The 16,051-nt window shown below is 36.5% G+C and overlaps 1 protein-coding gene across 1 annotated transcript; it reads left to right on the forward strand.

The window, feature by feature from the left end:
- The first annotated feature begins 287 nt into the window (after positions 1-287).
- On the forward strand, positions 288-15,199 carry MED7 (mediator complex subunit 7). The gene is made up of 3 exons (XM_069840841.1): positions 288-664; positions 13,276-13,566; positions 14,979-15,199. Exons 1-3 carry the CDS (start codon positions 473-475, stop codon positions 15,156-15,158), a joined length of 663 nt encoding a protein of 220 aa, XP_069696942.1. The 5' UTR covers positions 288-472; the 3' UTR covers positions 15,159-15,199.
- Positions 15,200-16,051: the final 852 nt, after the last annotated feature.

Below are 16,051 nucleotides of genomic sequence, written 5' to 3' on the forward strand. Positions count from 1 at the left end.
CATGATGAGGAGCAGTGTGTGGTAGTAGCTACTTTAACTATAAAACGTCTTTGAGTAGCTACGGTACAATACTTGTATTTAGGTAAGTTAACAGACCTAAATTTCAACTTAATATGTAATTTGGTGTCCATCTATTTGATATTTCTGATTATAATTATTTTTGGAATGGGGTGGGAGGTATTTTGGAGGGTAATTTCAGAATTATATGTCTGCATTTTGGAGCAAAATCGGGTAATTTCAGGATTATATGTGGATAATTTCATTAACAAGCATTGGCAACACTGGTCCGAAAATAAGTGACAACAACAACAACATACTGTTTATGTCTATCATGGACGTCTCTAAATAAGCACAATAACAACAATAATAATAATAACTGTTAAGTTTTAAGGCGAACAGGAAGAGTATGAACGCTTGAAAACATCCAATACCAAACATTTGTTTACACTGCGTGTAATTGCGACTGCTGAAGATGGCATCATCTGAAACGGCTCAAGTGAGCTCCCTGCCGTTGCCTCCAGTGCAATATATAAATCATTACACAGATGAAAACATTAGGAGAGGCCGAGCACCAAGACCTCCACCGGTGATTCATGATACATATAATATGTTTGGAAACACATTTAATGCTGACGACACCATAATCAGGCCACTGGAAAGCCAGGTATGTACTCCGAAAGGCAAGATTGTTGGATTGAACTACTGCAGAGAAACTTCGTACTCGGCTAATACTCCCTCAGTTCCTTTCAGAACACGGTTACCTTTCTTTCCCTCTTCCTCCAAAATTTCAAGCTTATGTACACAAAAGAAATTACGGGCACTGAAATGTGCCTTTTCGTGAGCATGATGTGCATTCGACAAACACAGACGAATCTGCTCCGCGTGTAATGTATCAGAAAATGTTGAAATATTGCGTGAAACCTGTCGATGCGGATAACCTAAGAACACGTAACAAGAAGAGGTAGAACACTTCAAAATGAACGCGAAATGTACATTTTATCTCAGTATAGGCCTATGCAAGGCATACTAAAAGCCTAAACTACCCTAACCTGTCATAGAGTCATATAAGCAAGGCATACCAAAAGCCGCAAGTGTTTTGGGTGACACGTCCTTCATAATAGTTAGGATATTTCTGTACTATCGCATTACCACGTTAAAGTACAAATGTATTTACATTCTTCGCTTCTAGTTGAGTCATACGTATCATAAACAAAAAGAGAAGAAGTTCCGACGCCTCACATTGGAAATAAGGGTTGAAAGTTGCTTGAAGAATCTCTGCCAGGTTAAGTGAGGATAGACTTTTGGTATGCCTTGCATATACGAATCTGTAAAAGGTTAAGTTAGGTAGTTATTCTTTCGCTAAGTTATGTGCCCCTTTTTTGCTGTCCGCATTCCTTTGGAAATGCTATTTACCAAAAGCTTATGTTAGGTTAGGTTAGCAGTCATCAAGGCCCTCTTTCTCGGTGGTCTACGAGAAGATTCGGATGACAGCGATTGAGTGGAACGGTTATTCACTCGGTAAAATAACACTCGGTCATTCACTCACTCGTATGCACATTCGACACTGGGGGAGCTTAGCTGCACTCACTAGTCTTTCAGATTTTCCCGAGCAAAGAGTAGTATCCTATTTTATTATGGACTAAATGTGAGTTAAAATGGCTTAAGTATATCTGTAGCTGTTCCATGCAATTACAGTAAAACCCCTCTTAACCCATTTTCGGTTAACAGAAATCCAGCTTATCCAAAACAATGTCGCAAAAAAAATAAACAGTCAATGTTTTGTTTATTCCTGCAATATTTTGTTCATCCCCTACAGCAGCCATGGCGAATATGTCATCGTGCACCGAGCCACTGTGTAACCTCCAACGTGCATAGCACCTATGGAGGGAGGCGGACACTCAAAGGGGAAGTGAAGCAACTGTCTGACTTATTAACGGATTTTCATTTCCCTTACGTCAAGCACTTAAATATAGTTTTATACAGTACAAGGCTACAAACTACGTACGTGTAATGAAGAAAGAAATGAACAGTGAAACATAGGACACATTATCACAACCTAAAACTAACTGTCCTCAGAATGTTTCTGTGACGGAGTTTCAAAATCAGGAATGATGTCACTTACTGCCAGTCGTAGTTAGTCACGAAGGTATTTGTCTGTCAGTCGTGATCTAAATTTGGTTTTTACTATTTTCATTTTGAAAATAATTTTTCACAAACGTAAGTTGTAGTGAACATGGCTTCAAAAGGGAAATCGAAAGAACGAAGCTTCAGATATTTATTTTTTTTTTGGCAAAGATTTGTAATGTTCAACATTTGTCAAGTCCTTACATTTAGCTTTCATTTAACATCACATTGTAAATCTGTGAGTTTAAATTTAAGATCTAACCGCATTATTCGTACATCTGCTGAAAAAAGAACGACGTACAGAGATAATAATAATAATAATAATAATAATAATAATGATAATAACAACACTTAAACTTTTAATGTTTCATCAGTAACATGTAGTATAATCCCGTTTTATGTTATACAACCGTTTTCCTCGTAATACTCGTGAACAAATCATATATTTAATATTCTCATCATATTGGCAGCAAAAAAATGCGTTCTCCCATCCTACTTGAAACTTTCGTTTTTGTAGATGTAGGCCTACATGTATTCGAGAGAGACATTGCGACGATATGCCACTCGCAGATCAGAGACAGATACAAATGGCATGGAGTTTGTCTCCAGTGAGTGAGAGGGTGAGGGTTGTGGGAGGTAGAAAGCAAGAGAAATGCACAGCTGTCATTGCAAGCCACAATGTGCTCGTGAGTCACATTTTCGCCACGGCTGTCCTATAGCATGGCTACAAATTTAAGTGTCAATGTCCTTACATCAATGCTACATCTGTTTTTCATCTCCATCCCCCAAACACTCTTGTTTTGTATAGTAACTGGGTACTGCCTCTCCCACCTGCCAGAGAACTACAGGATTATGATGTATGTATTCAACGTAAGTTTCCAGTTTCTCATTCATTTTAATTGTGTTGCAGTTATCGCATTATGGTACGTCTTATTTTTTAGTTATGCGAGTGCGATGTCGAGTATAATGATTATTGGATGTAAAATTGATATGCAACTACAGTATTAAATTCATTGAATTTTCGTTCATACAGTAATTTACATGATTAACGATCTCTTTTCCTTCACACTTTTACCGAAAATTTTTCTCATTGATTATCCGAAAAATCACGTTATTCGAAATGGCTCCGCCCCCTTTATTTCGGATAAATGGGGTTCTACTGTATGTGAAATATTGAAATTTTTTGCTATACTACCTAAGTGACTCTTGCTCTTCCTTCTCTCACTTCTCAGTTTTATTCCTTTGTTCCTTTCATTATTATTCTTCTTTTGGTCTCGCCTTTGTACTGTTACTTGGTCGTTGCTTACTATACACTTACGATCATCATCATTCATGGCTCTACAGCCCAAAGTGGGCCTTCGCCTCCTGCAATGTCCTCTTCCATGCTGCTCTATCCTTCACCAACTGTAGCCATCCAGTAATTCTCCACATCCTTATGTCTTCCTGAACTGAATCCCACCATCTATTCTTCGGTCTTCCTCTCCTCCTCCCTTCTGGTTGACTGTGGAATATCTGATATACCTTCCTTTCGCTCGTCATTCTACCAACATATCCTATCCATCTCATCTGCTAAGTCTAATCGTAGATACTATATCAAGTTCACCATAGATGGCCATTAATTCATCATTATGTCTCTTCTTCCAGTTACCATTTTCACATACCGCTCTCAAAATCCTCCTCATTACCTACCTCTTGAACACCCCGAGTCACTTACACACATCCTCATTCAAAGTCCATGTTTCAGCAGCATATAAAACCACCGGTCTAATCAAGGTTTTATACATTTGGATTTTGGTAGTTCTAAATACATTCTGGCTCTTCATCACTGGAAGTAGTGCATAATAAGCTCTGTTGGCCGATTTAATCCTGTTCTCAACTTCCTTTCTAAGGTCATTATTACCAGTTATAGTAGATCCCAGATATACAAATTCATCGACTATTTCGAAATTAAAGGTACAAACTCTTCAAATTGTCTAGCCGGCCTTGCATTCTTGGAAACTGTCATAAATTTAGTTTTGGCCTCGATCACCTGTAGACCAAATTTCTTGGTTTGATATTCTAGCCTTTCAGATGTCTCCTTAACATCCTGAATTCTCCTATCTGTGATCACCACATCATCCGCATATACTAGGATTTGGCTGCATTTGTTAAAGATAGTTCCACTTTCCTGTATATTTGCCTTATGTACTGATATCTCAAGCACTGTGCTGAAAGGCAAGGGAGCAAGTGCATCTTCCTCCCTCAACTCCTTCTCAAGTTCGAATTCCTTGGATACACTCTTCCCCCTTTTGACTACAGATCTTATATTCTTATTCAGAATGTAGCAGAGTCTAACCAATTTCTTGGGCTAACCCAACAAACACATCTCATCCCATAATTCCTCTTTCCATACACTATCATATGCGGACTCAAAGTCAATGAAGAGATGAAGTGTTGTTACATTCTCCTCCCAGCATTTCTCAAGCATCTGTCTCATAATGAATATCAAATCTGTTGTAGATCGAACACTTCTAAAACCTCCTTGGTATTTCCCAATAATTTCTTTGTAGTACGGTTTTAGTCTATTGTATATCACGTAGACATGATCTTATATGCAGTGTTTAACCGTGAAATAGCTCTATAGTTACCACATCTCAGAGTGTCTCCCTTTTTATGGATAGGATTGATAATTTCACTAGGGATGCTTTCTTCCTCCCAGATCTTAATGATGATTTTGTGCATAATCTTCTTGATCTCATTACCTCCATATTTAAAAAATTCGATTGGAATCCGATCATATCCAGGTGTCCTATTGTTCTTCATTCTGTCAATCGCCATTTCAACCTCTACTAAATCCGGTGATTCTAAATACATCTGCACACTTTATATTTCCCCACTTGGTACTTGGTTAAAATATTCTTGTGACTAAAATGTTCCTTATAACATTCTACCCATCTATCCAGCACCTGTATTTTATTTCCAATTAAGTTACCAGATTTATCTTTAACCATATATGTATGTGGTTTAAAACCCTTCTTAATACACTTAATCTCACTGTAAAATGTTTTAGCTTCTTTATTATCATAAGCACATTGAATCATTGCCAGTTTAGCTTTAAAAAACTCCCTCTTCTTTCGTCTAAAAATTTTATGAGTATCTTTTCTATTTTCCTCATATTCCCGTCTGTTTTGTCTTGTATTCCTATCAGACATTTTAATATAACTCCTGTTCGTATTTTGCATTGCTATTTGATATTCTTCATCAAACCATTCATTCCTCTGAACCTTACCTTTTTTCCCCGATCGTTTCCTCAGCAGTCTTGTGTATACACATCCTAACATTCTCCCATTGTTCATCTATATTCATACTACTACTCTTTCCTACTACATCCGTATCATTCATCTCAAATTTAACTTTTACATTCTCTTCCATCTTTTTTAAAAATGTTTCGTTTGCCTCATTGCACATTAGATTTTCTGTGTTCCATCTGTCCAATTCATTAGCTCTCATCTGCGTCATATTCCTCACTCTTTCATCCTGGCACGTACCAAATAATGATCCGAGCCTATATCCACCCCACGCATACTCCTCATATCATGAATATTAGAGCTGTGTCTACCATCCACCAGTATATGATCAATCTTATTGCACGTTTTTCCATCAGGCGATCGCCATGTGCCTTTATGGATATTTTTATGTGGGTACCATGTGCCTGTTATTACCAAATTGTGTCCCTGCGCAAATTCAACCATTCTCCTTCCATTTTCATTAGTTAAATCGTGTACTGAGTTCTTTCCACATCTAGGAGATAAAGATGGATCCTTGCCCACCTGAGCATTAAAATCACCTAACACAAGTAACATATCATAATTAAGTAGGTACAGAATCACATACCTTCTCAAGTTTGATATAAAACTCCTCTTTCACTGTATCTTGTTTATCCTCTGTTGGAGCATGCACTGCGATCTTTGTTAGATTATAGAATTTTAGTTTAATTATTATTTTACATATCCTTTCATTGATAGGGCTAAATTCCAAAACATTGTCTCTCATACGTTTATTGATATAGAACCCTGTTCCAAATTCATGCCTTGCATTCTTACTTCCACTAGGCCTATACATCGTAGTAAAATCCTTTTTGGTTAGTATACCTTCTCCAGTACATCTAATCTCTTGCAGGGCACATATATCAATATCATACCTACGAAGTTCTTTGTCCATTTCCTTCATTGTTCCAGCCCTATACATAGAAAGTGTATTCCAAGATGCCAGGTTCAAATCATTATTCCTATTCCATTGCGTGGTCGTTATCCAGTAGAGCAGTCTTTCCGAGGCAACATATTAGGTTTCATAACAAGATGATTTTTCCGGGGTGGGGTTGTCAACCTCACGCCCCAGGTCATTTGGTTTCGGGGTTTCCATTCCCCAGATTAGTTGCTTTCACCTCAGCTATGGGTGCAGAGTCTAATCTACCCTGCCGCAGTAGGTTTCCTAACTGAACCTCGGATGCTGCCGTTGGCCTTTAAAGCTCTTCTGCCACCATTCCTTAATGTTGTGGACCCTGCTACCAGTTAAATACACTTACGATACCTGGTATAAAATTGCAACTTACCTTATACCAGGATTTGAACATGGAACACCACGGTACATCAGAATTGTAGAAGCTGATGCCCTAACCATTATTGCTGCCATGAGATGTAACAAATCTTTCTGATCTTCCTGATGTTGGATATTAGTAGGATATAACATTGTTACACATGAGAGATCCATGAGGAATTATTAGGAAAGCATATACACTACAGAATAAACCTGCCTAATATCTTCAGTTATAGTTTTAAGGAGGTCTGCTGACCAATTTTGACAGTCCTGATGCCACAAATGTGAACATCCATTTTGTCTCATTGAATGCGTCTCTGTTATAGATGATGTTGAATAAATCACCACAGTGACTTAATGTTGTTAGTAAACACATTGGTTACTGGGTGAAACGAAGCTAAAAATGGTTCATCAGTTGGGGTGAAAAACCTCCAGCCAGTTAACCTTCCTATTGTGAATGGGTCTAAATGACCCATTGCATTTACTAAAATTAACACAAAACTTACAAAAACAGCGATGTGACAGGGCTTTGAGTAATCCTAAAAAACATCATTACGAATATTTCATATTACTTTTATCCACAAAAGTATAGTACTTCGTCATATATTTCACTTTGACACATCTATTGTGATTGGGTCATTTAGACCCAGTCACGGATTTTGATTTTAATTGTGAGTTACGGATTGTTGTTGTGTTCCGATACACACTCTCACACACTCTCATACACTCTCACTCACACTCTCTCATACTCTGACACACTCTCACACTTTCATACTCTCACAAACTCTCACACTTAGGCCTACACACTCACACTCACTCACTCACACTGATATTAGCCGGTGTGTACAGATCTGCTGGATAATCACTTCAAGAACTGTGGGACAGTATGTATGGTAGACCTGTTTTCTGTGCAACAGTATCACTTCAATTTTTCCATACTACTAGCAGGTTTTCTCAGGTTTGACAACAAATCAGTCCGACCAGTTAGATGACGTCATGATAAATTGGCTGCTATTATATCTTTTTTCTACATGTTTGTGGAACAAATGCCAAAAATATTCTTACCCTACTAAGATGTCACAGTATATGAGCAGTTGGTACCATTTCGAGACAAATGTCCCTTCCGCCAGTACACACTTTCAAAATCCATAGGGAAGTATGGTATAAAATTGTGATGTAAAAACAGCATAATATGTTTGTGCAGCAGAAGTGTGCAAAGCAAAGCCAGAAAGTGGACCACGAGAAACAAACCAAGGCAGAAATGTTGGTAGCATTGAAAAGACTGATCGAAACATCACCATGGACAATTTTGTCACCAGCTATATTTTGGCCGGTCCCACGCTGTGGTCTAAGGCATCCTGCCTAGGACTCGCGTTATGGAATGTGCACTGGTTCGAGTCCTCATGGGGGAAGAAATTTTCTCATGAAATTTCGGCCAGTGTATGGGACTGGTGCTCACCCAGCATCGTGATGCACTTGGGGAACTATGATAGCTAGCGAAATCCGGTTACACAAACCAGCAATAACGGCTGGGGGGCTCTTCGTGCTAACCATACGATACCTCCATTCTGGTTGGATGATCGTCCACCTCTGCTTCGGCATGCGGCCGTGAGGCCAGCAGCCGACTGGTCGGTCTTGGCCCTTCGTGGGCTGTAGCGCCACGGATTATTATATTTTGGCCGAGGAACTTCTCAAGAGGAATCTAACTTTAGTCAGAGTTCTGAGAAAAAACAAACCATAAGATATGCAGCTAAACTGTACGAGACCAGGGTGTCCAAGCATTTTCGGATTTCAGCCCGATGTAACTATGGTGTCGTATGTGTCTTAGCAGAATAAATCAGTGATTTTGCTGTCCACAGTGCATCACGACTGCAGTCTATCTTCAGAAGAACACAGAAAGCCTGAAATCATATTACATTACAACAAAACGAAGGAGGAATTGACACCACAGATAAAAGTGCTAGTACCTACTCTTGCAAAACGAGTACCAAAAGATGGTCTGATTGTATGTTTTATAATGTACTCGATATTGAAGGAATAAATGCTTATGTATTATATATTCATGCGAGTACAATCCAAATAAATTGTACAGATGAAGATTGTTCCTGAAGGAATTGGACTAGGCCTACAATTAACACAAGCAATGCGAGAAAAAAAAAAGATGAAGAAGCCTGCCTCAGAAGATAAAATTATGTTTGGAAAATGTTCCAGGAACCAGTTCAGGAGAAAGTGCAACAAAAAAGAATGTAGACCGAATAAAGACCAAAGACTGTCAAAAATGAAATAGGTGCAAAGCATTCCTCTGCCAAGATCATGTAAATATGTTAGGCCTAATGCAACATTTGCATAGACTAAATTGGTAATTATTTTGTGTTCACACATTGGAAAATAAGACATTATTTGCTTTTTTTGAACCAAGGCATAAATAAAATAAAATGTTTTACTATTATATCCATTTTTCAAATCCTGGGTCAAACTGACCCATTCACAACATGTGTGACAAAGTTTCGAACATAATAGGAAGGTTAACCATTGTACAGCAATCTGTGGATTGTGCTGGTAAGCTCTATGTGCTCCTCAGTGAAATTGAACAGTGTGTTCGCATCTCTTTCCTTCTTGGGGCATAGCGTCATCAACATCTCTTTTTTGTCACAAAGTTCATCCATGACACATTTGCTAAGAAATTTGTGTAAACCAATCTTTCACTCATTGGTCTAAATAATGCTGCTGAGCTCTCCAGTTTTACCTCATGTGCTGTATTTCTTGTCCTTGGCAATCACACACATCACACGAGAATAACTGAATCAGTCAAACACAGTTGTGTTACTAATGGAATGATCCCCGATTGGGGTTTACAGATTGTACGTTTTTCCCATATTCTTAGATTCTTTTACCTTAAAATACATCTTTCGTAATTTGAGAGTTATCTACGTTTTTTTTCAGCAATATAGGCCTAATTATTTTCAACATGGAGTCTGTTATGCCTATATACAGAGAAAAGTTCTCAGTATCCTTGAAAATGGAAAAAAATAAATAAATACAGCAAAGGATGTCGGATAAGTTTTTTGGAAGTCTGGGTAAAGAAAATTTGGAAATTCTACAGTCAAATGTGCAGCAGAAAACAGAGGAGGACTTTCTATAATGTTACGAAAATATTTTGAAGTATTTGGATTAGAACTTTGATTTTGAGGGAGCACTGTCTTGTTTCCTGATCATTGCTTGCGAATACTCACTGCTGATCTTGTACACCATGCCACTGTGCTACGTCCTCTTCTCGAACAAAGATTCATCAACATAAGTGATATGTCCCACCCTACCTATTTTCCTTTCTGGTTCAATCACAATTTCGTGACATACCTCACGACAGACTGTACCAATTCACAACTGTCATTCGACTTATGTTTAGTTCTCATATTACAATATTGTATTTTGGTGATCTGAAGTCGAAATTGTGATAGAAAATCTGAAAAATTATAAGTCTCCAGGAATCGATCAAATTCCAGCAGGATTAATACAAGAGGGTGGAAGCGCATTATCTAACGAAATTTATAAGCTTGTACTTGCTATTTGGGAAAAGGAAATTGTACCAGAACAATGGAAGGAGTCCATTATCGTACCTATCTTTAAGAAGGGGGACAAGACTAACCGTAGTAACTTTCGAGGAATATAACTTTTGTCGACGTCGTAAAAATTTTGTCCAATATTCTTTTGAGAAGATTAACTCCATATGTAGATGAAATTATTGGGGATCATGAGTGTGGTTTTAGGCGTAATAGATCAACTATTGATCAGATATTTTGTATTCGACAGATAATGGAGAAAAAATGGGAGTATAAGGGTAGAGTGCATCAGTTATTCATAGATTTCAAAAAGGCGTATGACTCAGTTAAGAGAGAAGTTTTCTATGATATTCTTATTGAATTTGGTATTCCCAAGAAACTAGTTCGATTAATTAAAATGTGTCTCAGTGAAACGTACAGTAGAATTCATATATCACTATCACCTTTACTTTTTAACTTTGCTCTGGAATATGCCATTAGGAAAGTGCAGGATAACAGAGAGGGTTTGGAATTGAACGGATTACATCAGCTGCTTGCCTATGCGGAAGCAAGTAAAGAGATAGGTTTGGAAGCAAATCCTGAAAAGACAAAATATATGATTGTGTCTCATGACGAGAATATTGTACGAAATAGAAATATAAAAAGTGGAAATTTATCTTTCGAAGAGGTGGCGAAGTTCAAATATCTTGGAGCAACAATAACAAATATAAATGATACTCGGGAGGAAATTAATATGGGAAATATGGGAAATGCCTGTTATTATTCGGTTGAAGCTTTTATCATCCAGTCTGCTGTCAAAAAATCTCAAAGTTAGAATTTATGAAACAGTTATGTTACCGGTTGTTCTTTATGGTTGTGAAACTTGGACTCTCACTTTGAGAGAGGAACATAGGTTAAGGGTGTTTGAGAATAAGGTGCTTAGGAAAATATTTGGGGCTAAGAGGGATGAAGTTACAGGAGAATGGAGACAATTACACAACACAGGACTGCACGCATTGTGTTCTTCACCTGACATAATTAGGAACATTAAATCCAGGCGTTTGAGATGGGCAGGGCATGTAGCACATATGGGCAAATCCAGAAATGTATATAGAGTGTTAGTTGGGAGGCCGGAGGGAAAAAGACCTCTAGGGAGGCCGAGACATAGATGGGAAGATAATATTAAAATGGATTTGAGGGAGGTGGGATATGATGATAGAGAATGAATTAATCTTGCTCAGGATAGGGACCGATGGTGGGGTTATGTGAGGGCGGCAATGAACCTCCGGGTTCCTTAAAAGCCAGTAAGTAAGTATTTTGGTGATATTTTTTAACCTAATAATACCTTAAATAAGGTACATGATCTCATTCCTGTCAGATTGAATGAATCAGACCAAGTAATCTTTCGGATACTTTATTGTTTCACGTAAGGATATCTCTGATACAACAATTCCTTGTATATCCTCGCTTAGGTTTGACCTAAGAAATAATTTTTATGGTAGCTGAAAGACTGGGTAACTGACGATTTCGCGATAAGACCATAGTCTTGCAACCACTTCACTACATTTCTAGTATCCTGGCACAATACCAGAAAAGTGGAAATTTAATTTGCATACAATTTCACTCACCATTTCTTTGTATGGTTGTGCTTTGGGACTGATGAGGCCAGTCTACCAAAATGATCTTCAAGTCTCCATATTTACCACATTTCACTTTCCTCTGCCTGCATCCTCCTGATATCACAGTTGCAGTGATTGAGTCACGATTCTTCACTATCTTTCTTAATATAGATGATCTGAAGTCTGATTAGTGTACTATGTTATTAGTCAGCGATGTGTGCAGTGGAGGGGGAAGTTACTTGCCATTCAACCCTACCTGGCTTAGTTGCCTCATGAGTGATGCCTTACTGGTGTTACTTTTGAGGTTCAATCCTGTCTTTGGACAATTGACTAAACAAACAACAATATAGATTATGGGATTCTTAATGAATTAAGGAGTTGCTTATGATTAAGAATACTGCTTTCATCATACTTTTGTAAGATTTCTAACTTTTCCAAGATGAATAGCGCTTTCATGTAACACTCAGTGTAATCAGAATCACACTTAGACACTTCAGTACACCAGGGACAACAAACTGACCAGCAAAAATTTCCAAAATTACTGCTAAGTGAGAAATATTGTTTGAGGAGGGAGTGTAGGAAAGGGTTATGGTATTGTAACTGACTTTCAAAACGCAATTTGTCCGAAATTTAAAAAAAAAAATTGCTTCAGTGATTTTTTTTTTATGTAAGCCTCAATGTTATAGACCTATGTAGGCTATGATTGTCACATCAAAATGCAGTAAATTCCGCAGTTATAAAGGTATGAAACTGGTTTTGACATTTGTTCATTTTCCATAGTGCAGTTTTTTTGCATTTCCCTTAAAAAGAAAATGAGTGCAAAGCTGCGTTTTGAAAGTCTAAAGTCTACTCCTCATAAATGTAGGCTTAAGTGCTCAGGTAAAGGGTCGAATAAGAGAGCGTAACAAGAGAGTGAGGTATGTAGACTTAGCTTAGCAGGTAAAGGGTTGAATACTTTTGAAATTGGTGGTTACTTTGTTACATTCCACAAATAGGGCATATTGTGTGGGACTTGAGCACAACAAACGGGATATTTTATGAAATTTTCAGGGGTCTGGACAAGAAAAAAAACGTAGTAAGTGGCCATTTATTACCAGAATTTTACTGTCATATGAGTATATGTAATATGGAATGTAAGTAATGTAATAGCTGACAAATATGAGACAAGACAGAAAAGAGGGATGATTGTGAATAGTGAGGTGAGAGAAAAGAGGAGATATGATTTGGATAGAAAGTCATCTTTTAAGGAAGTTTTAAATTTATTTTTGTTGTAAGCTCTGTAATATTACATTGCTGTGTTTGCACAATGTAGCATAAGTCCTTATAAGGGTTTTAGATTTTTACAGTTCCTTGGTATGTTTATCTTATTTAATCAAATATTTTTGTAGATATAATAGTCTAGAATATCTGTATTTTAGGGAATCAAGCGCTTGTATCCTCAGCATTTTGACCGTCGTCGTGAGCTCAGAAAACTGAATCACTCATTGCTTGTCAACTTCCTTGATCTACTCGATTTGCTAGTTCAGTGTCCAGACTCTCCACGTAGAGCTGAAAAAGTTGAAGATCTGAGTCTGTTGTTCATCCATATCCATCACCTTTTGAACGAATTTCGTCCACACCAAGCCAGAGAAACACTCCGAGTGATGATGGAATTGCAACGGAGGCAAAGGATAGAAACAGCACAGCGTTTCCAGAAGCACTTGGATAAGGTTTGAACATTTAATACTGCATGTCTGCCTTAAGATAGGATTAAACAAGCACTGTCTTACTGCCTCTCATTTCATGTTCCATCATAATATCCATGTTATGATCTTTGGACCATATAGTGACAGTATTTATTTTCTTTGTCAAGATTTTACAGGAAAGAAAAATAGATCTATCCCCTAGATACGTGATAATTAGAGCTGGAATATAATAAATATGGGACAGGAATGCTTTACATAGTTCTCTGTCCTCTGGTAGGTTAGCTTATCGGAGGCATGAAAGTAAAATTTATAATTGTAAATTTAATATTTATTTATATATATTGTCGTTCCTGCAATAACTTCTATGTGACATACTTATCGATTTTCAGACTTTTGCTCTATTAAATAACTTAAATAGTGATACAGCGAATAATAAAATCTTCTATATGTAATGATATTTCTTTCTTTCGAAAATGTAAGAATTCACAATCTCCTAAATACCACTGCCATAGAATGTATAAATGTGTTTTTACTTCCTATCGAAAAATTTTACATTTTGAACATAGGAGTTATTGCAGAAACGACAACGATATATATATATATATATATATATATATATATATATATATATATATATACACATATATACACACACACATATTAAAAAGATACATTAAAAACTATTGTGGTCGCGAGTGTAATTTTATTCTTGATATTGTAGTTCTAATCCCCTAGTAGAGGGGCAAAGAAGGCTTGACTGCCTTATCTCTATCAGGTTAAATAAATAGGTATAGCTGCTGCTGCTGCTCCTCCTCCTCCTCATCATATTAAAAAGATACATTAAAAACTATTATATACATAAAACAGAAATATAAATTAAAGAAATAACCCCCATATAAGCAAACACTCGTAGTCAGGAGTGTAATTTTATTCTTTATATTGTAATCCCCTGACGGCCTTATCTCTATCAGGTTATATAAATAAATATTACTACTACCACCACCACCACCACCATTAACTAGCATTGCGATCCTGTTAGTGAGTAGTGTCATTAATTCTAAATTTTTTCTTAATTGTGAATGTTCTGAGAATAGTGCTTCTGTTTTAATAATAATTACTTTGATTCTCATAGTACTAGAATTACCAAATGAAAAATCAGAAACCTAGGGCATCAAAGGTAAAACTCAGGACATCAAAGATAAAAACCCAGGCTATAAGCAGGGCTCTTTGTACTTAAAAAAAAAAAAAAAAAAAAGAGGTGTTACATTTGTTTTCCGATAACTTTACTACACATTAGGTGAATCGTAAATTATGTATTTAAAATGTACTACATCTGCAGTGTAACTCATAAAGATCAGAGTTTGTACTTTCCTGATCCACCAATAACTAGAAGTTTGTTTGTGTGTTTACTTGATTTTTTTTTTTTTTTTTTGCAGGTAATGGAGATCTTGCAACAAGCTTTGCAAATGCTACCAGATCCTTCAGAGACTGATTCTAAACTTCTAGTTCCTACAGAATTCTTCGACAGTATGGACACAGCTAATCAGGACGAATCAGCAAATGAATCTTGTAATGCTCTTGATAGGTTAATGTGCGAAATTGTAGATGCTTTGTAATTGAACTTTCTGAAAAATAAATATATATTAATGAAATCTGATTACTGTTTTCTGTCTACATTTAAATGCATTCTCTATATTTGCTTACACTCCTCTGACATATGTCACATCAAAATTATATACTCCCAAAAAAAAAAAATTAATAATAATAATAATAATAATAATAATAATAAGGATATAGTGCAACCTTGATTATCCATTTTAATGAATGGGACATAATGAACAGTCAATAAAAAAATGGTTAGTTGGTATTATGAATTTTTGTGGACTTAAATGTATCTCATGAATTGATATTTAAGATGCTTCAAATAGTCTGTTATTTTTTCTGCACTTCCTTACAACTAATTTTGTTTGTTGTGTCCTTTCTAAACTTAGTCATTACTAAAAAATATTTCAGACAAATGGGTACGAAGTGAAATTTCTTATGATAGTCCAGAGGAAGTGAAAATGTTTATTTAATCTTGACAGAGAACCAAGTGATAATAAAATTACCAAATAATGTGATTGTGTTCGGCACAATTCAGAAAGTAGAGAATAACGGTTTATAAGTAATTACTATACACCACTTAAAAATCGCGTTCCCTTCAAATACATATGTTTCTCTATGGAATCAGAAACCGACGAAATTAAATCAGCAATGTAGAATACAAGAATTTGAGGAAGAAATATCACTGAATATTTATTGATAAATTAGATGTAACAACATTAGATTTGCACATTATCATGTTTAACATAACACATTGCTTATTGAGGTCGACTATTATGCTAGTCATATTTACAGAAGACAGTACCTCTCTCAAAAAATTATTTCTTTTAATGAAATCAAAGAATTCAGTACATGATAACAGAGAGTTTACTTTAATTTTCCTGACTTCTAGTCTATTTCTTTGTGA

The sequence above is a fragment of the Periplaneta americana genome, chromosome 12, assembly GCF_040183065.1.
Source record: "Periplaneta americana isolate PAMFEO1 chromosome 12, P.americana_PAMFEO1_priV1, whole genome shotgun sequence".
In the NCBI taxonomy this organism is placed as follows: Eukaryota; Metazoa; Arthropoda; class Insecta; order Blattodea; family Blattidae; genus Periplaneta; species Periplaneta americana.